Source organism: Engystomops pustulosus, chromosome 10, assembly GCF_040894005.1.
Source record: "Engystomops pustulosus chromosome 10, aEngPut4.maternal, whole genome shotgun sequence".
In the NCBI taxonomy this organism is placed as follows: domain Eukaryota; kingdom Metazoa; phylum Chordata; class Amphibia; order Anura; family Leptodactylidae; genus Engystomops; species Engystomops pustulosus.
The window spans coordinates 10,106,059-10,132,437 of record NC_092420.1 but is presented as its reverse complement, the minus strand read 5'-3'; the positions used below and the strand labels follow the sequence as shown (position 1 = coordinate 10,132,437).

Here is a 26,379-nt window from a genome sequence, read left to right as displayed (position 1 = left end):
ACGGCTTGTCAGTCTGCAGCGCAGGGATGGAAAGCTCTGAAGGCTACAGCTCTGTGCACGTGTAGCACCCAATGGGTCCCAGTATACACGGCCACGGCAAACCGAGGAGGGTGCCACACGCTGATCAGCCCAAAACAATGCGGCCGAGGCAGCACCGACATTAGGCTGGGTGTATGACTCTTGTATGGATAATACAAGCAGCTCCTGACAAGTCTTATACTCTGTATCTAAATATCACGTCTAAATTTAAAGGGGTTGTCCACTTTCAGCAACCAATGCATATTGCTAGTGTGATGAAAGTCATGCAATTTACCAATATACTTTCTGTATCAATAGATCTCTGCTTGCTGTCCTGCTATAGGAAACTTTATTGTTTACTGCCTGTGGATTCTAATTTGTCTTTGGTCATATGATGTCACACAGGTGCACGGCTCGTTATATCCCTGGTCGTGTGATGTCACACAGGTGCACGGCACGTTATATCCCTGGTCATGTGATGTCACACAGGTGCACGGCTCGTTATATCCCTGGTCATGTGATGTCACACAGGTGCACGGCTCCTTATATCCCTGGTCATGTGATGTCACACAGGTGCACGGCTCCTTATATCCCTGGTCATGTGATGTCACACAGGTGCACGGCTCGTTATATCCCCGGTCATGTGATGTCACACAGGTGCACGGCTCCTTATATCCCTGGTCATGTGATGTCACACAGGTGCACGGCTCGTTATATCCAGGGTCATGTGATGTCACAGGTGCACGGCTCGTTATATATCCAGGGTCATGTGATGTCACTCAGGTGCACAGGCTCCTTATAACACAGCTCTGATGATCCATGCATCTGTGTGACATCACAAGACCATAGACAGATTGCCATCCACAGGAAATAAACCATGAAGCTTCCTATAGCATGACAGCAAGCAGGGATCTAGGCAACCTCGAGGAATTGATATAGAAAGTATATTGTAAAATTGTACAATTTTTGTTAATTTCAAACATTACAGATTAGTTGACAGCCCCTTAGAAGCCAAGTGGATCCTGATCAGTTGTAATATTGTATCTATGCTCGATACATTGCGTTGGTCTGTATAAGAAGCTTCTGTGACTCCGTCCTGATCACCCGGCACTTAACTCTTCGCTGTCTCTCTCTATGAACAGTAGCCGCACAATCTGACACCGATTACAAAGATTGCAGCATAAAGCGATAGAGTAACTAAAGTCCAGAAGACTCCATGTCCCCGGGATGCGGAATGTCCATACATATCTGTGAATACCAGCAGGCGCTACCATCGCGCTGCTGCCCTTTAAGAAGCTGCTGATGTCAGGATGAGAAATAACCGGAGGCGTCACCACAGTTACAAGTCATAGAATATAATTTTATTTATTATTTTAAGAACAAAAAGGAAAAAAAAAAAAAGAAATGCATCCATTGCTCATTGTCTGACATGATGATGGGTGGCGGTAACAGTAGAGCAGTAGCGTTCTCCTAGACGTGGCGGGGCGGGGGCGGCCATTGTGATGGGTAGAAGCCAGAGCGTCGCCATGAAGATGGGACATTGTGCTGCAGTGTTGGCCACAATAATAAGGCTGGCCATGCACAATATACCCATCGGGCAACGCTGGTTTGTCCTACAGCTATCCCCTTAATGCAGATGCACGCTTGGCTCAGCCGAGCGTGCATGTGTTCTTAATAGTGGGAGGGGATAAGCTGGTAACAGACACCTCCCGATCAGGCATGCTGAAAACAAACATGCTCAATCCATCCCCATCTCTACTTTTGGGAGGGCTGTGTAGACACTAGATGAAATTGGTGGATTCCACCAGCATTCATCTAATGCGGACGGCCTCCCCAGCACAATGGCCGCCTAGGAGGGGCATAATCCTTTAGGTCCCCAATGAACCATATAAAACCCCACTGAGATCCTAGTGCAAGGTTCTCTCAAGCCGTCAGTAGAAAAGCTGGACGTGGCAGTAAAGCGACAGCTCCGAGAGATCCATATAGATTATCCACTACTAGGAGAACACTGCCTGCAGTCCTAACCTTCATTATTGTCCCTATACAAGTAGCAGAGGGGGAGGCAATGACTCCCTACCTCCTCGGGTCAGCACCAGAGCAAGCGATCCAGAAACCAAACCAATCCTTATCGCGCGGAATATAGAAAAACAACAACACAAAACGCTGCGGGAACTAAGATTAACCATTTGCATTCTGACCATTACCCGTTCTACTGTCACAAAGCAGATCATTGCTTTTTTTTATACTTCTTTGTTGTTCCCCTTGAACAGACACATATCACAAAATAGAAGTGTTTTTTTTTTTTTGGTTTAATGATACATTTTATCGAGAAGCAAAAAAAAAAAAATTTTGAAAAAAAAAGTGCAAATGACATGGAACGCATTTTGTGGTAAACTCAAGGCTTCTTATCCGATGAACGGCCCCTAATTCCCATACACACTGTAACGGACCCTGTGCGGCTGGCGTTTTATAGATCGGAGTGTGCGTGTGATTAAAGGCACATATGTTCATGACGTTACTTCATCCATTGCTATTGTAACGCGGGCCGGAGCCCAATAAATAGACTTATTACATGGCAATGGGATCCAATAAAGCGGAGCTATTATCCTCTAACAGTAGCAGTTCTATCCCATAGTCATAAATAGTACTGTATGACTGTGTAATTCAGGCAAAAATCTATGTAACAGAGGGCCAAAGCTTCTCCAAGCACCTGCGCATGGATCACAGGATCACATGATCTCCATGGTTATTTGGCGCAAACCAAATAACTAAAAAAAAAAAAAAAAAAAGTGGGGGAGGGGGTATAAACACAAACATACACACCGGTGTAACAGAGGTATTTGCATCATCATCAAATATGGAATGTTTTAGAACTATGTAAAATAAATAAGTATAACAATATTACTCAGTGCTCTGTCCAGCACAGCTTAGTAAATGCCCCTCTCTGTTTCAAAGACCGAGTCTTGGTGACAGGCCAGGCCCGTCGTATCCTGTAATGACTTCTACCACCACAAAGTGGCCGTCATTTTGGAATAGACATAGTTATTCTAGTGCTTTTGTACGAACGTAGTTTCATTTCCGCATTTTTTTTTTCTCTCTCCTTTATTCGCTGCTGTCGTCTCTTATTTCTTTAATAATAGCTAATAAGTTCTGCAGTCCGAAAATATAGCCCGTGTCCTGGCCTTCGTGTACCACGCTGTCCTCCCTGTAAAACTTGCAGGTGGTGTGTGCAAAGTCTATCATGCGGACGTCTACGTTGCTGGCCGCGTGCTTGTTGCTGGAAGGTTTGTAGGCGTAGGCTCCGGCAGACTCGTCCGATGACTCCTCCGACAGGTCCCCTAGGTCCTCAGAATCAGAATCCATGGGAACCTCCTGTAATTCCTTCCCGTCATATATAATAAGCAGTGAACTGGAATAAAAACGGTAAGATTCCTGTTTTTCTAAAACCATTTTGAGTTCAGTCAGTTTTTTGATGACGGGGTCTATGAGTTCCCGGCGCAGGGTTTTCCCGTTGTGAAAGAATTGATAAAGTGCTTCTTTAAAGCCCTGGACTGAAAGTTTCCTGCCGTGGTATTTGTTCATGAACATGAGCTGACCGGTGCCGGTTTGGTAGACCTAAAAACAGAGATTAAAAAAAAAAAAAATTATCAATTTATTTCCTGACAGCAAATATAAATAACAGATCTCCAGGTTATATAGATATTATATAGATATCTATATATCAGAATATATAGATATTGCACAATTGTTGCAACCGAATACTAAAGCGGATGGTAAGAAAAACCCTTAGCAGGCCGTAGTAATGACTCACTGGACATTCCTCCTATATGGCCCCAATCACCTGCCCTAATGCCAATTTCTATCCCCCGATTGTACTCTAAGTCTGCGATGGAGGCAATTCTGCGAAACCTTACTCTCAAGCTAGGAGATTGTTGGGGGTCACAGAGGTCTGACCCTCACAAATCATAAAGTGATGGTGAATACTAACAATATGCCATCACACAAGACTCAGTTGTCACCCGCTCTGCATTCTTTAATAATTCACAGTGACACATTGCAGCTGTTAAGGGAGGAGTGTGAAGTGTTAATATATTCATTATAAAGTGCAGGATCCACAAGGGAGAACAGACCCGGTCAATTACGCAGCATCGCACCTCCGTGCACAGAACTCTGATGGATTCTCACAGCTAAATTAAAATCTGAAACAATGTGACCTTCTTGTGTTTACACAGGGATTAAATAATTACACTGGGCGAATCCAGGCTGCCCCCCCTCTCCGCATAGTCTTGACCACTAATTAGTTCTGAGATCCTCCCGCAATAAAGAGAGCCTCTCATCAATCATTACTCGCTACAATATAAAAACAAACGACTCTTTATGACCTATAAAACATCACGTTATCTCACACGTGAACTGAACTGGGTCCATACCTGCATGCCGCACACCCGGACCCCAATAATCGCAGACGTGCTTTGCTGACACTTCTGGATCTGATTGGCTTTCTTTTCTTCCGATGCGTCGTCGCCATGTTGCCGCGTGCCCATCTTTAAATCCAGGACACACGGTACCTGGTACCGACACGTCAGGTTTTCCAATAAAATAAATTCTGATGGTTTTGGTTAAGGAAAGCGCTCATTGACATTGATTAAAATAAATAAAAGTAAGGGAAAACAGAATCAGCTGCTACCGCCCGATGGGTATTCTCAGACACCAGTCATGCCAGGAATTCTTTCACTTGACCTAAGGTGACTTGTGTCTTAAGGGTACACTAAGGAGACATGAAAATCTTTGTACTATTCTGAGAACAAGATGAGCATCTAAAGTCGTGCTGGCTGTTTAGAGTTAATCCGCTTTCACTTCCTGGTACACGTCTAATCGTCAGACTGCCTAAGATATAATAATCTTGGATTAAACTGACTGTGGTGTCACCTTTGCTAATGGGAGGGAACCTCTGCAACCTGCAATACATCAGAGGTTCACCGATATATAGTCAGGAACTTGGCCCAGGCATAGGCGCCATGTTATGTAGCTATACAGATTATTTGTAAACTCATTATAGTGTTAGTAACACTATCATCTAACACGGAGCAAACACAATGTTTTCGGGATGTCAGAATTACCCTCCCGCAGCACATTAGTATTGGTAGAAAAGGATACTGTATTGGTTCCGATGCTTGGCATTTTCCTTCATTCGCTGGAGCTGCTGCTGGTGACACTTCATACTCCATGGATTGTGCTTAAATTGTGAGCTGACATTCCCTTTCTTCTCCACGCTGTAATACAAGACTTCAGACTTCTTTAACCATTCAAATTCTTCTTCTAGTTTGTGGCTGGAGGAGGAAAAAAAAGATAAGAGTTCAAGTTCACATGTTTCTTGGTCTATACTACTGACAGAATAGTAGTGAAGGACTTGCTACTTTCTACAGAACAGAATGGAGGTGGATTGGGCAGACCCAGTTGTATATATTCCAGTAGGCCATTTCCTTGTGATATCACACAGCTGTAGGTCTGTGCCCACACTTTGGCTACAAGTCCCTAAGTAACTGTGGGACTAATGATCCAAACCAACAGCATTACCAAGATTTATGATGCTATTAGTTTGGGTCATTAGATCCACGTTTGATCCCGCGGCCATGATTGCGGAAACTCTCCCATATTGTGCTCATGAGAAAGCCTTAGGCAGTTTTTCTACAGCGTTCCATGGGTCAGGTCTAACATGTCTTTTTTATCATCAGAAATCGGAAGACATAGCATTACAAGGTTGAAGGGAAGCACTAACTTAAAGGACATCTACCACCAGGATGAAGAATTGTAAACCCAGCACACTGACACACTGGTGTGTGCCTCCTCTGGCAAGATCTGCGCTTAAAAATAAAACTTTAAAAAAGGCTTTAAAAACTATGCAAATGAGCCTGGGGGGGCTCAGGCTCCTAAGATGTTAAGTGAGCCCAGAGCCCCTCAGGCTGATTTGCAAAAATTTTTAAGTCTGTGTAAAAGCAAGGGCATAAAAAGCTAAAAGAAGAGCAGATCCTGCCAGAGGTGGCACAGAGGCAACTGTGCTTGGTTTACAATCATTAATCCTGATGGTAGATTTACTTTAAAGGATGGACACAAAAAACCTAAAAGCAGGTGATGAATGTGTTTGATTGCTGGTAACCCCACTTATATAGGTCTGACCGTACACATGTCCTACATTCCACCCCCTCCCCCACATGATAAGAGAAGACCCCCAGGGTTCATACATTTATCATTCTCGTGAAGAGGCAATAAGCATTTATAGGCTGACCCTCTGTGCAGAGAGAAGTCTAAATGAAACATGATATGCAGAAAAGATGACCGCTCTGATACTGACATGCAAGTTCACCCTTGAGTAGGATTAGATGTCAATGATCTCACCTTTTTATTTTCTCTTCTTTCCTATGTTGCCGTACCCTTTCCTTGGTGAGGTTATCGTTCTCCAACAGAAGACCCTTCTTATTCGACCACCTGAGAAGTTTACTTTTGGACTCGCTGCAGTCGGACATGAAGTCGACATTTTCCAGGTTGTCTTGGTCCCGGTTTAAAGGATAGGCTATTAGGCATAGATTCCCATCTTCATCTTCTTCAAAGCTTACAGAGACAACACCTGCAGAAGGTAGAGAGGAAGACAGGTTTAGTGACACGATGTGGAAGGCCAGACACAAGGTAGCGCATGGTTACATCAGGATCTGTGTTGTGTGTATCTTACCCAATCCTTAGCAAATATCCTGTAACAGGCCATATCTCATCTGCCAACCTAACAAATATCAAGACAGCTAAACATAGAAACACCTGACATAGAGACAAGGCAGAAATATACAGGTAGATGCTTTATGGAGCAGTTCAGAATTACTAGAGCAAAACACAACACCGACAAAATAATAACAGGAGACGATTTCCAGTCGTATAAATATTTATTGAAATGAAATAAATATTCTTTATTGATTGTAATTGAGAAAAATAAAAATGAAGATGTAAAACATTTCCTATTTACATCTTGGTAGTGAAACACCAGATGTGTTTCCATTAGGCGGAAAGCATTCAATATCATAAAACTATGAGGGAAGGGGATCAAGGCATTGGATTGGGAGATGAGCAAGCATAGCAAAATGAAATATAAAGCAAAAATTAAAAAAAAAAAAAAAAAGGAGACAAACATCACAGCGAACGCTACTGATCACGCTCCTGAGCGGACACCTTTCCTTAAAGGTACAGAAACCATTTGCTTTGTTTGCATTAGTACTAATTAAGAAGGACAACACGTGGAACAAGCAAATGTCATTCTTGGTGGTCACAGCACTGTGCGTGTTGTCTGCTCATATCAGAGTCTCTAATGCACTGATATCTTATTACAGTCTTTAGCAGCGGTCCAAGGTATTTCCAGGAGTGCCATAAAAAGTCCTTATAGTCCTGAGACACGGCCCAGCTCCCGTGCGGGCGGCAGACGGACCTGGGACTTACGCAGGAGCTCGGTAGGGAGCGCAGGACAGGATTGGACAGTCTTTGCTTTCAGGCACAAAAAACTGGAAGGACACTATCGGGGTAAAAGGGGAAAGCGATCTAGCAAACAGCCTCCGGTTTTTTTTCTGTGAGCCGGTCAATGTGTATCGACCATAAGGTTTTGCCCACCCCATTAAAAACTAGAACACCAAAATAAAAAAAAAATAAAAACAAAACAAACAAACAAACATATAGAACAGAATACAGATCCTATAATGAAGCGTGAATACCTGCATGATAATCCTCGTTTACCTGTAACGCATGGGCCGCACGGCTGACAGCATGCCGAATATCTTACAGGCCTCCTACATCTATTAATCACCTTGCACTTGCAAACCAATTTACTTAAGAACAAAGGAATATTGACTCGGGATTGCAATGCCCCTGGGAAGCGGGAATTCCACTTGCATAATTCAGGTGACTCATTCCAGTGTTTAACGCAACCCTTTATTATCCAAAAATAAAAGTTCCATTTCCTCTGAAAGGGAAAGCTCCTGGAATATACAGGAAGCAGTCTGTGCACATTCTCCAACTTATCCTGTGGCTTGTATCCAACTCCTCGGACAGGAGATTTCGCAGAGAACCTTATTATTAAATAATCTATTATATTAGATTACCTCAAAAACAGAAAAACCAGCATCCATTTCCCACAAGAAAGGAAAAGTTTAAGAGGAGAGAAGAGAAAAATGGGAGAGAAGAACAAAAAATGTTTTTTCAAAAGTTCTATATTGGACCAGGTCGCTTTAAACACTGGTCTTCCACTTACCTACAGGAGCCTAAGGGAGACTTATGGCCACAAGCACAGCTTGTCTAAACTCTAATGCTTTTAGCCAGCCAAGAGACCCAATGGTGATCTCCAACACACGCCTCACAGCCTGTCCCTGACAACATCAAAATATGTGAAAAAAAAGAAAATAATTCCCAAAACTGCTTCTGAAGAAGAAGAGCTTTAGGACAGACATTGGTACAAGACGCATTATAAGGCCGTTCTCCCCCCACAAAGAATCAAGGACCTACCTTTGTACTGCGGCGTAAATTTTCTGATCTCTGCTGGGAGGGTTTCATAGAACAGGTGCTCCCTTTGAATCAGGGGCTTACAGATGGTCTTGTCGTTAAAGCGAAGGACACAAGAGTGGCCCCCGACCTGGTGTAAGAAAGGCTCGAGCAGAACTCCCTTTGCGTAGTGCTCCACTTCCATAGCTCCGAATGCCGGGCTCATCGTTACTGCACATTAGAGAATGCACAACGACTCTTTAAAAGGCGGCTTACCCGGACTCTGTTAAAACAAATGCAAAAGAAAAACAAGGTTCCTTTGTGTTAGGCCGGGGCAAGACTCAGTCCTTTGCAGGCGTTAAGAAAATATTTCCATGGCTTTAGATCCCCCCCAAGTACAATCCACAGGGTCTTTACTCCGCCAGGCAAAATCTTCAACTGAGCTCTCGGGCTTATAGCAGCGAGACAAATAGAGTGATGTCACACAGGAGAAGAAAACAACCCTGCTAACTCCTCCTGCAGAGACGTCCTCAGCCAATGGCCGCTGTATCTGGGAGGATCCCACAAAACAGGCCCGAGAGACAAAAGAAGGTGGAGTAATGACCCTGCCGCTGCTCTCAGCTGTTTTTGTCTTTCTGAGATGCAAAACACTGATCCAATCCATAAAGAGAGTGACCCTGCCCTGCAGATACAATCACATCACATAGGGGCCAAAGACATACAGCCAAACAATACATGCATATACATATCGGAATTCATTTATAGCAAAAGATCCCAAAATTCTGTTCACTTGCATCCCTGCACAACTACTACTCCCAGCATGCACTGGCAGATCTTCCAATCTGTCCTTTTATACATCTCATCCATACAACAGAAACGTACGACGTTCCAGACACGTTTCTGACCTGCCTCAAACATGTGAATGCGGCAATCACAGAAGAATTCATCATCCCCCACCGGTGACAATGTACAGCATGTCATTATATTACACAGATACCATGGAAACCTGTACAATTCCACCCAAATTATTGTAAGAGCACATAGTGTGGTGGTAAACAGAGAAGAAGATCTTGTGTTTACAAACACAAATCATACAAAAACAATGTATCAAGATAAATGCCACATATGGGAACGTCCACTACCTATAACAAGCGCTAGAGGGCGCTCCGTGCTGCAATATAATAACCCGCGCTGCTATCACGCCTTTGTTTACTTAGATTTGTACAACTCTCAGACTGAGCCGAACACAGAAAAGCCAAGGGGAACATCGTAATACATAAGCACTTAAATGTTAATGTTTCCGAACGTTAGCAAGTAGTACAGATAGAGCCAGAATTGGAAAAAAAAAAAATGTATAGTAAATATATATATTTTAAAAAAGTAAAGTAAAGTATGTAAGTCTGCATGATAGGGACCATCTATAGGGAGCAGATCCCAGAAGGATCAGAGAGGAAAACATGCAGCCGCACCCGCTGATACTGATGCGCTTATTAGCCGCTCAGGATGACGTGACACCGCAGAGATTTCCTGGCACACGCTTATGTCTCTTTCCCAAGAACGACACATAATTAAGGATGGATAACAGTCTCGTTGCAGCCGGTCTTATCACTTTAATGGGGGTCATCAGATATCTAGATCTATAAATACATGCAAGTTTTCCCAGACCTCGTTTATGTGCATGGGAGCCTTCTGCAAGTGCAAGGCTTCACTGAATAAGTTCTATACTACCGCTACCACTGCTATGTGTTATCCTCTCTCCATACAACATGTGGGTGAATGGGGTCCGACCAGTAAGTATGATGGTCCCTTTACCCCAGTGACATTAGATGTTTGGTTCTTACAATCTGCTGCATTTTAATTTGGGTGACAAATTGCACATTGGTGATAAATGCACACGATCAGCTCCTGCAGAGGAATACATATATATGGAGAGAGGTTTTATATTCCTGCAGCGGACTTGGCCACAATGAATCTGCTGAAAAATGTATTCACGTTACATGCACAAATGTAGATGCAACCTTGTATGTGGAAATGACATTGGAGGATTTATTAAGGCCACAAATATATAAATCAGATTCTCTCTTGTTGTACTACAACATCCAGCATTCTCCGATAACCTTCAGCACAGATCCGAGAACAGTCATGTACATCTTACAGAGAGATAAACCGGATATGTGGCTCTATCTGATGTAGAACAGCTCTTAACTACAGAACAATATTCGTCTTCCCACGTCGAGAGATCATTTCTGGGGATATTCTGTACAAAAAAACAACCATGACAAAACCTAAAAAGCTGGTTTGGACGCCTCCCAGAGAGAGAGCCTGCACGAGAACTTGGCCGCCGCAAATAAACAATTCTACTTTACGTAAAGGCTACGAGTACATCAAGAGAGGCCGGATCGGGAGGCCATGTTAACAGATCAGCTCGGGCACATCTGGTTTTCATTTGTGGTCATTCGAGAGTAGAGAACCGAGAGCTCGTGTAACATAAGCGTCCATGAAACACGGCCAAAATACTGCCGTAATACTTCACAAACAAAACTAATGCCGGAGAGGAACATAAACGGCACACGCTCAATGCACTAGATGCCATACACATAAAACAATGGAGCCATTCAGCTGCCACCACAACATACAAATACTCTCATCATCCGTCAATATAACAATCCTCCATTCATTTGGAGGAATCATTACCCACAGCAAACACGAAAATTACAGACATGCACAAATATCTATTGACACTGGTCATTAATGTACTAAAGTTTAAAGGGATCACCCCATGAAGACTAGTGTTTCTCCTTGTAAGATATAGGCCATAACTGTAATGGTTTTAAGAAATATTGGCAGAATAGCGCCACCTGCTGTTTCTATAAACAGCCTTAGCTGTGTCCATCTTGATGAACATGGACGCACAGGCTCAGTCTTGTTTCTCACTTTGCTTCACTTAGCAGATTGAACCTTGTCAGAGGAAATCTGAGCAAGTGCAACTACAGGAATGCCCCTAACACTCTTATCACCCGCTCAGCATCTTCTCTCTTAGTATGGGTAGCTGGAAGAAGCCGGCTCTCAGTGCCAGGAACCCTTGCATACTTAACGGACAGCCTTCATGGGAACAGACAACAAATCCTGAGAGTTTTGATCCCACAATGATCCTTCTTGCTATCTGCCCCTTCATCCTACTAGTAAACCAATTGGTTCATATCAGTGTCATAAATTGTTATAAAAGGTCTGCACAAAAGCTTTACAGAAACACAAATGTTTAATCAAGACTTCTTCTGGAGATTTTGAGAAATATTAGTTAAAGAAACCTTCATATAGAGCAAATCCTTATCAGCACTATGTCTCGACAATGTAGCGTTAACCAGGCCATATAATATTCTCAGTTTTGCATATAACAAATCACCTCTTACATGAGTTATTCTGAGCTCCCGTCCCTTTAAAAGCTTAGTCCGATTTATACCAAGTATGAAATCAAGTGGTATAATAATAACGGGAACATAGCATTACTGTACCCTGCTGCAATGTATTCTCTATGTGTAATACAATACAATGATTTGCATCTCTTCAGCAGGCACAAAAATATCTTTGGTAGCAGCCAGGTTGCGGACATACAGGCGGTCCCCTACTTAAGAATACCTGACTTACATACGACCCCTAGTTACAAACGGACCTCCGGATTTTGGTAATTTACTGTACTTTAGTCCTAGGCTACAATAAACAGCTTTAACAGTTATCAATTGTGCCTGTAATTAAGATTTATTGTTTATCCTGGTTCTTATGACAATGCAACATTTTTAAAATCCAATCGTCACAGAGACCAAAAAATTTTTGACTGGGATTACAATAATAAAATGTACAGTTCCGACTTACATACAAATTCAACTTAAGTACAAACCTACAGACCCTATCTTGTATGTAACCCGGGGACTGCCTGTACTTCTGCCTGACAACTCTTCATAGGTACTCGATATGACCGTGTGAGCACTTAGGCTACACATTTGGCTATTCCTATTGCCGAATCTCTGTGATCACTTATCATTTGGATAGGTTATTACAGTCTTATGACACAACCCCTTTACTGCCGAACACCTATCTATTCAGCAGGGAATTAAACTGTTAAAACTCATTTAAAACTTATCACAGTCATTCGCACAAGGCCCCTATACACATAAGATCACAAATCTATAGTGTACAAGGTAAAGCCATTGCTACATGACCCCAATCCCCACCTCTAGGCAAATAGGAGGTAACCAGTGCTGTGAAGTCATCAGTCAGCTGCTTGTGACATCATAGTTTCACCATGACACAGCAGTCCATTCCACTGACTCACAGTATAACATAATGGTTATACAACCGCATAGTGCCATCACTAACTTACATTCCCAATATACATAGACATGGTACTCAGCGGTGTGCTGTTACGCTGGGTAAATATGAAAGCTGTAGACGCACGGGGTGGAACAATGGAGTTTATCTCGAGAGCTCACTTGGCAGCATTACACTTCACTATGGATGTATCTTGGACATCAGCCAGTATAAAGAATTTACTGCACCTTCTGTACTCGGGGGAACGTGTCCTGTAGATGGAGATTCTACTCTGGGTCCAGGAGCCGCGCTCTCCACATTCAATCACATGAGAATTGTCAAGTTCTTTATTTTAAAGTAAATGAGGTTTTAAGACATCTCTGTATGTTGCAGAAGAAAATAAGTGATATCTGCCTCCAGTGTGGATTTTTAGGGTCAAGCATTCATCATGCAGTTGCATTCGATTCTAGGGGAGAGCGCTGAAAATATCAGACAACCCCTTAACTTATATCCCCTATGGGGATGACCCCTAGGACCCCCGTGTGTCATGAGAATTGGGGTCCGTTTTACCAGTTTCACCCCAAAACGATGATGCAGCAGGTTCGACATGCACGATGTCACTCCATTCACTGTCTATAGTAGAATAAGGTGCTCAGTTAGCGCCATAAAGATGAATAAGGCAGCAGGGTACATGGTGGTGGGATCTGTAGTTCGAAGGGGTCACCTGGTTTCATATGTCAACCCATTTATTTTAAACAAATACACTCATGCACAAAAACGAGACAGGACATCTTTTGCTTCTAGCTTACAAAGCAAGCAACAAAATAAGCAGTGAGCCGACACTTATTCCCATGTGGATCACTTTTCGTCTGGCCCATGTTTTCTCCCATGTTTACTCTCATGGCTGCTAGGAGACAGAGCTGTCATGACCAGTTCTTACCTTGTACTAATGCAATTACCCCCCATGGGATTGTATGATCTGTGTCATTGCAAGAGCAGCTTCTTACCACGAATAACATATGTCCATCCCCTGTGGTACCTCTAGGTACAGAAAGTAATAGCAGGTTCTGCAAGCCAGATACAGTATAGTCAGACACTGAATAACAACATATAAAATACAAAAACAGTCTATGTCTATGGCCAGACACCAAGGACAATGATAGAGCGGATACCTGACCAGCCCTCACACAGCGGGGCTCAGTGTAGAGGGCTCAAAAATCTGCAAGAGAATTCCCCAACACAACACTAAACCACCCAACTCCACACTGCTGTGACAACAGCAACACAACAAACCCCCCACCATCATTACAGAGGTTAGAGCTCCTCTTAAAGGGCATCTACCACCAGGATGAAAGGATTGGACACTGTGCACTGACATACTGGTGTGTGACCCCTCTGGTAGGAGCCGCTCTTCTTTTAGCTTTAGCTTCGTAGCTTTTAATAGCTCCTGGAGCCCATAGGGCAATTTGCATAATATTTAATGCATTTTATTCTAAAAACAAGGGCATAAGAATGAGACAAAAGTGGGCCCTGCCAGATGGGGCACACACCACTATGTCAGTGTGCTTTATTTGCAATCCTTCATCATGGTAGTGGATTTCCTTTAAAGCTCCAGTATAATGAGCCTTTAACTTACACCATTTGTGGAAATTCGTTTTACTAAACGCCACTGAAATCAATATGATGTAATACGATCTATGGCCTGCAGTACTACACAAAACCTAAATCATTGTTCAGGTTCTAACTTTAGATTTTAGGGAAATCTGGCAAGTTAAACAACTAAGAGACAGGGATGACATGGCTTAACCACTTGCAAGATGCTGACAGCTCAGTGACACTCCAGCTATTGAGGGTAACAGGTGAGCCATGACCAATAGGCAGCATGTCCCTAAAAGCTTATTCACACAATGCAGATCAGCTCAGTATTTTGTATTTGTTTTTGAAGCTAAAGCAAAGACTGGGGGATGTAGTGGCGAAACGTGCTACTAACAGCCTGTCTGTATGACAGGAGGGCAGAGAATAGTTCAGCAGAACAAGACTCTTACCATACAGTTACTATAATGTACAGACCTTTTAATAGAAATTAAAATCCCTTCCTTGTTCTCGGGCTTACACGTTTACGGTCTGGAGAATCTGGGATATGCATTTATATGACACTCCCCGCTGTGGGGAAACTGACAGGGAGATATACTTCCTTCTTGACCTAACAATTTGTCGAATAAAACTTCATCATGATTTGTTGATATTGGCAAATCATCTAAGGCATTGAAGACCCCCGTAATATGCACATAAACCTGATTATGGAGGTTAGTGGTCATATAGGTGGAAAGGGTTCGCCACTTATCTGAAGATTTGGAATAATAGAATTCAATTACTATATTCTTCACCAAGTTACACATTCAATGGCGTCTGATAAACACCCTAAAAACAAATGACATCCCGTGATGAAATGCAACATGTTCAATCTTTGTTCCCCACGCTAGATGGCGGGTACACACTATACAGATTGCACACGCTTTTAGTATAATGTATAGGGCCCACTTCAGTACACAATAAAACCTCCAGTCATGCTGGGACAATCCCAGATAGTTATCCTAGGAGTATATATTTACATTTGTTGAATGATGTCTTTTCATCTTCCATTAGCCAGTCTATAATATTCACACCTATTTCCAGTAGAGGATTACTAAGCTATACATCCAACACCGGCAAAATCCAAAACCTGTTATATTTTTAGCACAAGGATGACATCTTTATGTATGGACTTGGCACTGAAAGCGGCAGGAACACTGTGTTACATTATTGTCCAAGGTAAGAAAGAGCTTTAGTAGAACGTCAGTGGGACAATAATACATGATAAGGAATCCTAGCACCCATCACCTTGAACGCTTTTAAAGGCCGGCCTTCTGTCCATCGCTCCCAATGTAGGCCACTATAAAGGTTGGGGATACACTGTGCAGAATTACTATTGCTAAATTTGATAGTAGTTGGGATATACGGACGGTCCACTACTTAAGGACGCCCGACTTACAGACGAGCCCTGGTTAAAGACGGACTCCTCTGCCCACTGTGACCTCTGGTGAAGCTCTCTTGATGCTTTACTTCACTCCCAGGCTGCAATGATCAGCTGTAAGGTGTCTATAATGAAGCTTTATGGATAATCCTTGGTGCTAGTAAAACAGCAAAAAATTTTGAAAATCCAATTGTCACTGGGGCAAAAAAAAGAATTATGTCTGGAACTACAATTATAAAATATACAGTTCCGACTTCTATACAAGTACGAACCTATGGAACCTATCTTGTACGTAACCCGGGGACTGCCTGTATGCAAACCCACAGCATGTCAAATATCACTGCATGTAACTTGGTCCATCTTTAGGCCTGAACGCCATGATACTAAATTAATACACAGTAAACTGATCCATATAAAACATCCATTACCCAGATACATTTTTAGCCCATCACATTAAGCTAAGAAAAACAAATCTATAAAAAAAAACCTGTCCATTCTCAGGCGTCCCATCGCTCAATATTATTATCAGTACAAATATAGCTGGAAGCAGGGGCCACCGCTGATTTATCTGTGTGTTTTGTGACCTACTTCCACGGCTAACCATGGCAATTACATTACACCCTACATAGAAGTGTTGTGTCCTCTTTACACAAGATCATTTACATTTACTGTGAAGACGAAATGACCAAAAACACAAACACTTAAAGAGCCGCCCAACCCAGAACGGGAAGTTCAATAGTAGGTGGAGATCCACGAATGTAAACTCAAGAGGTTTGTTGTGGCAATTTCACCCTTTTTTTGGCAGGTCACTAGGGGATGAGTTTGTCCTTGCTCCAGCTTGTACCGCAGAGGCAATACACAATGGAAAAAAAACTGTGTAGGAGTATGAAAGCCAATTAAAAATATTATAAATAATAAAATAAAAGGACTTGGCTGAAAGATCTGTTTACTTCGCAAAGAAAAGCTTCATTATTCTGAGAAACAGCATTTGCAAATATGGTTCTCGTGGACTTATTCTTAGGGTACATTCACACAGCGGTATGCCTGCCGTGCGGGCATACCGCCGTGTGCTGGAGAGGAGGAGGAGGCGGCCCCTCCTCCCTCCATAGAGAATAGCGGCGCACGGCCGCACACACGCCAAAAGATAGAGCATGCTCTATCTTTTTGCGGTGTGCGGGCCGGATCGGTGCCACACATGTGTGGCACCGCATCTGCGCCGCGCCGCTATTGCCGTCTATGGGGACGTACATGCGGCCGCAAATTTGCGGCCGCATGTACGTCCCCGCAGACGGCCATGTGAATGTGCCCTTAGTAAATCACAAGTATTTTCTGCAAGTTGCTTATATGAAAACCTTAGACTTTTTTTTTTTTAGGAGGTAAAGGGATTTTCGGCTAAGTCCTTTTAAATGCCAATTAAATTATATTTTAAGTGACTTGAGGAGCCGGAGCTACTTCTATAATTGAAGGAAATCTGTTGCATCTGCTGTTTGTGTAATGTGCATTTATCAGCCATTTCCATGTATTCTGCCCATGGTACGGCCTGTGTCTGGCTTCATAGCTTTTATATTGCAGAATATTTAAAGGCACAAGAGAAGGTTTACCACAGACAGTAAAGGTTGGCTCTGATGGCTGGGTAATAGGAACATATAATCGGAGGTGCTTAGTGCAGATATTTTCCAACACCTTCCAAACCTATAAATAGTCCATTAACGTTTCATTGTTGGGGGGTTTTCTTTCCTACTGAGTAGAAAGATAAATTGTATCTTGCAGAAAGACACCTGGCAAATTTACGGGCGATTTGTAGCTGGAATGTGGATTGTTTGGAAGGCAATTATGTGATAAACATCTCTGTGAGGCTGCACTACTTGCTATCAATGGACTGACATAGCAAACGCAGACTGGAAAGTGCATGTACTGGGTTTTCTGTATCTGCTGAGGAGACTGTGTGACCACAACACACATTTGCATTCATTTTCATGGCGGACCTCATTTGACCACGGAGCTTCATTTCATAGGAAGGAAGGAAAGTAAGATCTCTGTGAGCCAGACGAGGCATTAGCAGTTTTGTTTGCAGAGTTATTTGTACCTGCACCCAAGGCTTCAGCAGATTAGAAACAGGAAACCGCAGACCTCTTCCTCATACATTAACCGTTTCGGTAGGAGCTGTACTTTTTATTTCACATGTGTACGTCATTTGCAAGAAAATTATCAGAAATCTCAAGATTTTAGTTTAGTGGAAGCTATGTATACCCATTTATTACCACTTCCCTCCCCCGCCCAGTAAAGGAAGCAATGCTGAGAGGGGCCTAAGTGAATCAGCAGTGTTCTTACTATATTTGGCACTACCAAAAAAACTCTGGAAAATGGTCGGCCATGTCTGAGACCTTCTATGTGCGTCAGGAGACACGATCCAAGTAAATGTTTGCAAACTGGGATGACAAACCTCAGGAGAGAACAAACAACTGGAGATGGTATAGACTAAGCAAGAACATTTACAGATATCCATAGTAAAGGATATAGAAATGTCTATGTGTAGTGGATAACTGGTACCAGAGATTTACTAGTTCTTTTTATGCTGCACCCCATGAGATACATCATCCGAGATCATCAAACTGCACAGGAATAAATAGAAACACGCGAGTCTGAATATCTAATACCATGTTATGTCAATGTCCTGCAACAGATAGATAGCAGTCATATAAGGCAGTGATATTTGGTCGCACTGGTCTTGTGTAGAGCGTATAACAGCGTAGAGCCGAGATTTATAGGAGTATCAGTCACTCATTGCCAGGAGGAATATTAATAGGGAGATACAGATGCTCAAGATATCCACTGTCCATCTGTTAGGACATTCACATTACAGCATCAGCGAGATGGTTGAAAACAGTGATTATAATGCAAATTATTAGATGCTGATACATAGTCAGCCTTCCTAATCCTTCATGTTAACCGCATATAAAGATTTTATTTACAGCTGAAAAATAGACTATTTGGGACATGTCTACACATCATTATGTAAGGGGCAAGTGATAGTGTCAGTTTTTATAATTTTTTTTTTTAAGTTGAAGACACAGATATAAATAGAAAAATACATGTTGGATAGATTATAGATAAATGCGAGACATAGAGAGAAGGATAAGTAGGCAGATAGAAATGAGAGACCAATAAGTGGATGGACAGGCAAATAGATCTATAGGTAGGTAGAAATGAGACATCTATAAGGCAAGATTAGTTAAGTAGATATAGAAGCTATAGTATCGTATTGAAAATGAAAGTAAAGTGTGTTACTGTAACGAACACGATCATCAGTTACCATCCGTTATCTCTTTGTAACAGAGGTAAATAAACAGAAATTCTGATGGTAGTGTGAGCTTAGCCTAAGGTGTCAGCGTAAACCTAATTCTGCTGATAAGAGAACTACCAAAAGTGATCTTTACAGGAAGTGTCAGACTATGAAAGGGATAGGTGGTAAAAAGGAGAGAGTGTGTGTGTACATGACAAAAATAAAAGGCTGCCATGTTCATCTTCCTTCAAACTGATGATATCTTCTCTTTACACAAGGTGTATAGTCTAATATAACTGCAGTAATGACCTGGAGATCAGCCTGACCCAAGAACAAAAGAGGAGCTCAACAGAAATCCTATATATAACCAAATATTACACAGGCCAGGACACTAATAGAATAGTACAGAAGCCCCACAGGACGTGCATCTGCAGCAGAATCTGTGCCACAAGCTCTGACGTCACTAAAAACACCTAAAATCAATTAACCGAACACCACAGGCTCAGTACATGATGTATGTTCTGTACAATAACCATCCAAGACAGGTTAACAAGACACACATTCACACAAAGCTGCAAACATCAGTATCTTCACTGTCCTGCCTTGCCCCTTATGTAACAGCAACCTAGGACATGCAGAGTGATAGGTAAAACTGTATAACACATGATCTAGATTGATGGCGCCATGAAGTGGTGATTAATATTCTCTAGTTAAGAGCAAACATGGCAGGTCCCAGCCCAGGTCCGGGTTTTTGCCAGGAGGCAGGCGTCCAGGGTAAAGATGGGGTTAGGACAGGTCATGTATGATGTGTTTTCATTATGGAGCAGCCAGCCTGGAATGGGCTATCAAGCCTGGAATATTAATCGTGACACGGACAGGACAGGCCATAATCACCCCAGGAGGACACAGCTCCTAGAAGAGGGTACATCTGACACCTGACAGGAAGAAAGTGCCAAGACACGCACCCATCATATAAGCCTAAAGCGGAGACGCCATGAAAGGATGGGAAATTTATAGGTCAGGTAACATTTTCGATAATTACGATGGCTACCTATAAGGGATATGTAATCATTCAATGGATCATTGCTGTCGCTTATTGAGCACATGCATAGATAACTATTGTATATGGTTGACATGATATACCAAATGGATAGCTTATCATTTTTTGAAAACTTATGGATAAAGTTTACATTTTATAATAACCCTGTGAACTACTTAGCATGACTAATGAGAATACAGGCATAACTACGCCATTTCCTTTAGTCACAAAATAGGCAGTAGGTACAGTAGGGTTTCCTGCTCGCTATTAGAAGTTCAGAATATACATTACATACAGACACAGAGTACTGTGCAAAGTAAGAGTGCCTTAAAAAATATCAGTGTTAATAGTTTTATTGATTGATCACAAAAGAAAAAAAAAAAAAAATCTGATCATTATTTGCTGTGACAACCCTTAGCCTTCAAAACAGCCTCAATTTTTCTCGGGACACTTGCACACTTGGCCTTGATTTTGTGTTGAAGATAAGTTTTTTGTGGAGCACTGCCCTGAAGCGTAGAGGGGCTCTCCCTTGCCTCACTGCTTTCTGCCTGTTCTGAGTTGGTGGCACGGCTGGACATCTTTTTGGATGCAATTTTTCCATGAAGCCCACTTGAGGCCAAACTTCTCTGAACAGTAGAAGTGTGTACGGAGGCATTGGTTACTGTCAATTCGGAACTGGCGGCACAACCGGACATCCTATTGGCTGCAATTCTTTCATGAAGATGACTTCTGGCCAGGCGTCTACGAATAGTAGATGGGTGTACCTGGGTCCCACTAGTTTCTGCCAGTTCAGAGCTGATGGCACTGCTGGACACCTTCTGATCTCGAAGGGAAGCAAGAATTATGTGTATTTCATCTGCTGCACTAAGTTTCCTTGGGCGACCACTGCGCTTACGGTCCTCAATGTTACCCGTTTCTTTGTGTTTCTTCAGAAGAGCCTGAATAGCACATCTTGAAACCCCAGTCTGCTTAGAAATCTTTGACTGTGAGAGACCTTGCTGATGCAGTACCACTACCTCGTGTCTTGTTTCTGCACTCAGTCTTGCCATGGTGTATGACCTCAGACATCAGACTGTCTTCCACAGCCTCACCTTTGTATGGCGGCTCCTCAAACAGTTTTAAGCCTCCTAAACAGCAGATTCATCTATTGACTGTTTCAACCTGCATATGAAAATGACGATTATTACCACCAGTTTGGTATAATAAGTTCATTTTACACCTGACTATATTCTTATACCCCTGACTTTGTAAAAGTGTACCTAGAAGAATGGAGATGGATTTGAAGGCAAAGGGTGTTCTCACCGAACAATGATTTGATTTAGGATTTCTCTTTTAGGAACAATCACTTTGAGATATATATATACATATACACACACACACACTTCTGTTTGTTATAGCACGGTATTTAGAATAGTATAAAGTGCAGACATAATGCTTCTAATCAGTGCCAAAATAATGAAATGTCCAAATAATAAAACACTGCCTAAATAGGGAAGGGTTAAGAGGTTGTCCAACTTATACACACACATCTATCCCCTCAGTTCCAGCACATCGGTGCCGGGCCCCTCTTTAGCTTTGACATGTGACATAATATGGCTGTAAAGGTCACCAAGGCTAGTGACTAGTTTAAGCAATGACCTGACCCAAAGGGCGCATCCTCTGACTAGAGTAAAAGTGAACAGCAGGGGAATTATAAGGGGATACATGAGGCGGGTCCGTGGTTACACCACTGGTCTAAGGTACTGAAGAGATCGAGAGGTCCACAGCAGTGATTAGTAATACTTTGTAGTGCCCCAAGGTAAACTGCCCTCATAGTCATTCCCCGAAACCATCCATGCATGGATGGATTTCCATTCTTTTCTAGTAAATACAGGAAATGTAAGTTATGTAACAATTTACATGTTATAAATTCCTCCCACACGGCCTTCCCCTACAAGGAAATGTTACTGAGGTCTGTGACTGGTTGTATACATGTTCTTTGACCTGTAATATTGTTAATTTTACCCCATTAATCCAAGTTATAGGAACATCAGAAAGAGGAGATCACTAGATATAATCATTCCTGTAGTATTGTCACTTCCACTCTAAAATGCATTTAAAAACAAAGCCTTGTGACATTATTTGCCAAACAAAAGACAACTGGAGGTTGCTGGTTGCCAAATTGCATCTCTGAGCCCCTCGTGTGTTGCTATGTAATGGATGTGTCTTATGTAATCCCTCGTCAACACAATCATTCTATAGCAACTGCTGCTTCCGATCTACAGGCATGATGCAACTTGTAGTACCACCAATGCCCATTCAGCATCATTTATCACTTGATCTTGACAATAGAGGCAAGTATATCAGGAACGCTGTGACGTTTAGTACCACTAATGCACCCTCAGCTCTATTTGCATTGGATCTGGAATCAGAATATATGGATCCACCTGTCATTCAATATATCAGAGCATATCAAACCATCCACACACCACTCACACAGAAACATACATCTTACACACATATCAGTGCTGAGCTCCAATCACACTACATGTCCCAGAATTCCCCGTTAGACTTGCAGTCCTGTCCATGTACTCTTATCTTCATTTACATTGGACTTACAGTTTCACAACGACTCATTCAACCCAATTTACATTGTACATGGACCATAGGAATAAGTATAGCTGCATGCTGGGAGTTGTAGTTCTATCATTGCACATTCAGCACACTACCCATACTACCGCATTATGTATGGCCCTATAGAAACTTACATATGTACAGCATCTCTCATACATAACTAGCTGAAATATGGCAATTATTACACAATATGAGACTTATAGTCCCAGAAAGTGAGTCCATGACTTGTAGTCCTACAATTATGTAATATACTCCACAAATAAGCCAATTGATTACATTCTGGGACTTTTAGTCCTACTATTATGTTATCAATTATCCAGTTCATGGCATGATGGGCCTAGTAGCCCATCAATTATGTAATATGTGCACCCTATAAACCAGTTCATGGCATACTGGGACTTTTAGTCCTATATATACCCCAAATAGGGTGGTTTATGAGATACCAGGTCTTGTAGGCACCATATTCCCTCATATATCAATTTCTATATGATGAGACTTGTAGTCCTACAATTATGTAATATACTCTCCCTCTGAGCCAGTTCGTTACATGCTAGGACCTGTAGTCCTACTATTACATCATATATACCCCCTGTAAAGCAGTTGATGGCATGCTGGGACTTGTAGTCCTTGTATTATGTAATATACACCCCCTGTAAAGCAGTTGGTGGCATGCTGGAACTAGTAGTCCTACACGTATGTATTATACGTCCCCCTAAGCCAATTCATGGCATGCTGGGACTTGTAGTCCTTGTATTATGTAATAAACACCCCCCTGTAAAGCAGTTGATGGTATGCTGGGACTAGTAGTCCTACAATTATGTCATATACTTCCCCTCTAAGACAGCTCATTGGATGCTGGGACTTGTAGTCCTTGGATTATGTAATATACACCCCCTGTAAAGCAGTTGGTGGCATGCTGGAACTAGTAGTCCTACACGTATGTATTATACGTCCCCTCTAAGCCAGTTCATGGCATGCTGGGACTTGTAGTCCTTGTATTATGTAATATACATCCCCTGTAAAGCAGTTAATGGTATGCTGGGACTAGTAGTCCTACAATTATGTCATATACTTCCCCTCTAAGACAGCTCATTGGATGCTGGGAATTGTAGTCCTTGGATTATGTAATATACACCCCCTGTAAAGCAGTTCACGTCATGCTGGGACTTGTAGTACCCCGAGAACCGAAGTCCTATTTAGATGACAGGATTGGAGCCCCCATAGGCCGTGTAATGTCACAGCCGTCACCCATGGACCCCCCGCCTAGTAATGGGGCTGAAATACACGATGGGATAAGATGGAGAAGAATAGAAGACGGGTTTATTTTACCTCAGCTTCGCCCTGCTCCCGGCTTCTGAGCTGCTTCTTCTCTTTTGTCTCGGCGGAATCAAAATGGCGGCGCAGGCATCTGGGCCTCTGCGTAGCACTCGCTTCCTATTGGTGGCCGGACGTGACGCGGCCGCTGATTGGCTGAGGGTCTGTCGGTGTTACTAAGGGACGGGTAGAATGCGCAGGAGGAAGTGGGTGAGGGGCTGAGGCCATGGCCGCCTCACAGCCGCGGTGTCGGCACACTGTTTACTCTCTGTCATGGCTGGAGAAGGTTTACTGTCTGTCAAGTGAGTTGGAAGGAAAACAAATAGGGGATAAGATAAGACGTGACAGGAGCTCACACCTCTATGTGCTACTACATGCGGTTTCTGACGCGGTTTTTATAGAGTTATTGAGCTTTGTACACACAGAGAGGGAGATCTTGCTCATAACAACCAATCAGAGCTGAGTTTTCATATTATAAACTGTTTGTAAAAGATATAAGCCCCAAATTATTTGGCAAAGACCTCTGTGACCGAAGCCTTGTATAAAGGCCGTATTCACACTGCGCTGCGCGTCATGAAACACAGTGGGGAGAGGCTTTGTGTCTGTACAATGGAGAACCACGGGCTATTATTGGGGACAAGCTATTGCCTGCACTGTGTGAACACGACCTTATACAATGCCCCATACAATGTAGCCACTTATGGGGAGCAGAAACTGTGGTACATGACCAATTAACCCCACAGGACACGGGTGTCAGCCTCCAGGCCCTCGACCTTGTCTCTCCATTGGTGTCTGCTGCACTGGTCTGGAGATAAGCGCAGGGCCTGGGGTACCCGGATACTCGCCTTCCCCCCGATCCCTCTATCCATCAGCAGTCGTCTTCTTTTCTTCTCCTCTGTGCAGCGTCTGTAGCTGGCAGATCCTTGACATCCCCCCCACAGACCATGACTGAGGTACCCGACTCCCCCCAGACCAGACCATGACTGAGGTACCTGACCCCCTCCCCCAGATCATGACTGAGGTCCCCGCCCCCCCCCCCAGACCATGACTGAGGTCCCTCACCCTCCCCAGACCAGATGACCAGACCATGAATGAGGTCTCTGACCACCCCCCAGGTCATGACTGAGGTACCCAACCACCTCCCCCAGACCAGATCATGACTGAAGTCCCCGACCTCTTCCCCTAGACCAGACCATGACTAAGGTCCCCGACCTCCTCCCCCAGACCATACCATGACTGAGGTCCCCGACCCCCCCACCCCTGACTAGACCATGACTGAGGTCCCCGACCCCCCCACCCCTGACTAGACCATGACTGAGGTCCCCGACCTCCTCCCCTAGACCTCCTCCCCCAGACCATACCATGACTGAGGTCCCCGGTTTCTAGCCCTTCCCTCCCAAACATACACCCAAATCTATCCTATGAATATGTCACGAAAAGCTCACATTAGAAATCACTGAGCTGTCTGAGGGCCACTATCTGCTTTATTGATCAGATGTGAGTGATGACGCCATGTGTACAGGGCCGTAGGATTAACATATCCTTGTTTTTCTCTTCCTCAAAGTCACATGACACGAGGCAGCACGTCCTTAATAATTAAACTTATAATTATCTTCTTGTAAACCAATTTGTAACCTGCGTTAACCCGAGGGTGTGTAGTAAATGCGTCCATCACCTATGAGTTATGCAATAAGCGGGAGCCACTACCCTTTGTACGCGTTTGGCCAACCGCTACGGCTTAACACATTGACTGATGCTTTTGGTAATGTGATTTTTTCATCCCCTCCCAGGCAGCACTGATATTTCCAGTATAATACGTTGCTGTGGTTTAATCTTCGTCACCTTAGTTTCTGCCGGCTCCTTGGTTCGTCAGCGATCACATCGGAAAGTTTGATGCATCCATTGGATGCTTGTCCGTAGTCATTGTACTTGTGTAATGCACAGCTGTGGAGTGACATGTACCAAACCAACAGCGGAGATTACAGTACTAGGTTTTATTAAGAAGAGGACCTCTCACCTACTCCAACATTTTGTGTCTTGGATTGGCTCCGTTTGCTGATTGTGACGCAGTTGGAAAGTTTTCTTTACCCCCACTGTTCTTAAGCAATCACTGTTGTTACTTTTGACACCTAATTTGTCTCCTTAGGATCCTTCCCTACTGCCAGTTTAGTGCCTAATTACCATATTGGATGCCAAAACAAATGGCCCTGATTGCTTGGGAACAGTAGACACTAGAGAAAAAGATCTGAACTGAACCGGAATTAGTAAGGGGCACTGGTTTAA

General features: G+C 43.0%; 1 protein-coding gene and 1 long non-coding RNA gene across 8 annotated transcripts in view; one reads left to right on the top strand and one right to left on the bottom strand.

Moving 5' to 3' along the window:
- Positions 1–1,445: 1,445 nt before the first annotated feature.
- IP6K2 (inositol hexakisphosphate kinase 2) lies at positions 1,446–24,221 on the bottom strand. 2 transcript variants are annotated; one of them, XM_072128349.1, is made up of 6 exons: positions 24,112–24,221; positions 8,554–8,812; positions 6,415–6,643; positions 5,176–5,348; positions 4,449–4,624; positions 1,446–3,633 (listed from the first exon to the last, which is right to left on the bottom strand). In XM_072128349.1, exons 2-6 carry the CDS (start codon positions 8,753–8,755, stop codon positions 3,121–3,123), a joined length of 1,293 nt encoding a protein of 430 aa, XP_071984450.1. In that variant the 5' UTR covers positions 8,756–8,812; positions 24,112–24,221; the 3' UTR covers positions 1,446–3,120. The 2 variants fall into 2 exon arrangements, with proteins under 2 accessions (XP_071984450.1, XP_071984449.1); XM_072128348.1 differs by lacking the exon at positions 24,112–24,221 and having other exon boundaries at positions 8,554–9,004.
- A 26-nt stretch (positions 24,222–24,247) lies between these two features.
- The window catches only part of LOC140104709 (uncharacterized), a 127,926-nt gene continuing 125,794 nt past the window's right edge, over positions 24,248–26,379 (top strand). For 2 of the 6 annotated variants that reach the window (XR_011850389.1, XR_011850390.1), the window contains exon 1: positions 24,252–24,398. This is a non-coding gene — a long non-coding RNA (uncharacterized lncRNA). Of the gene's footprint in view, positions 24,399–26,379 lie in introns of all 6 variants that reach the window. The other 4 variants (XR_011850387.1, XR_011850388.1, XR_011850385.1 and 1 more) reach the window with 3 other exon arrangements.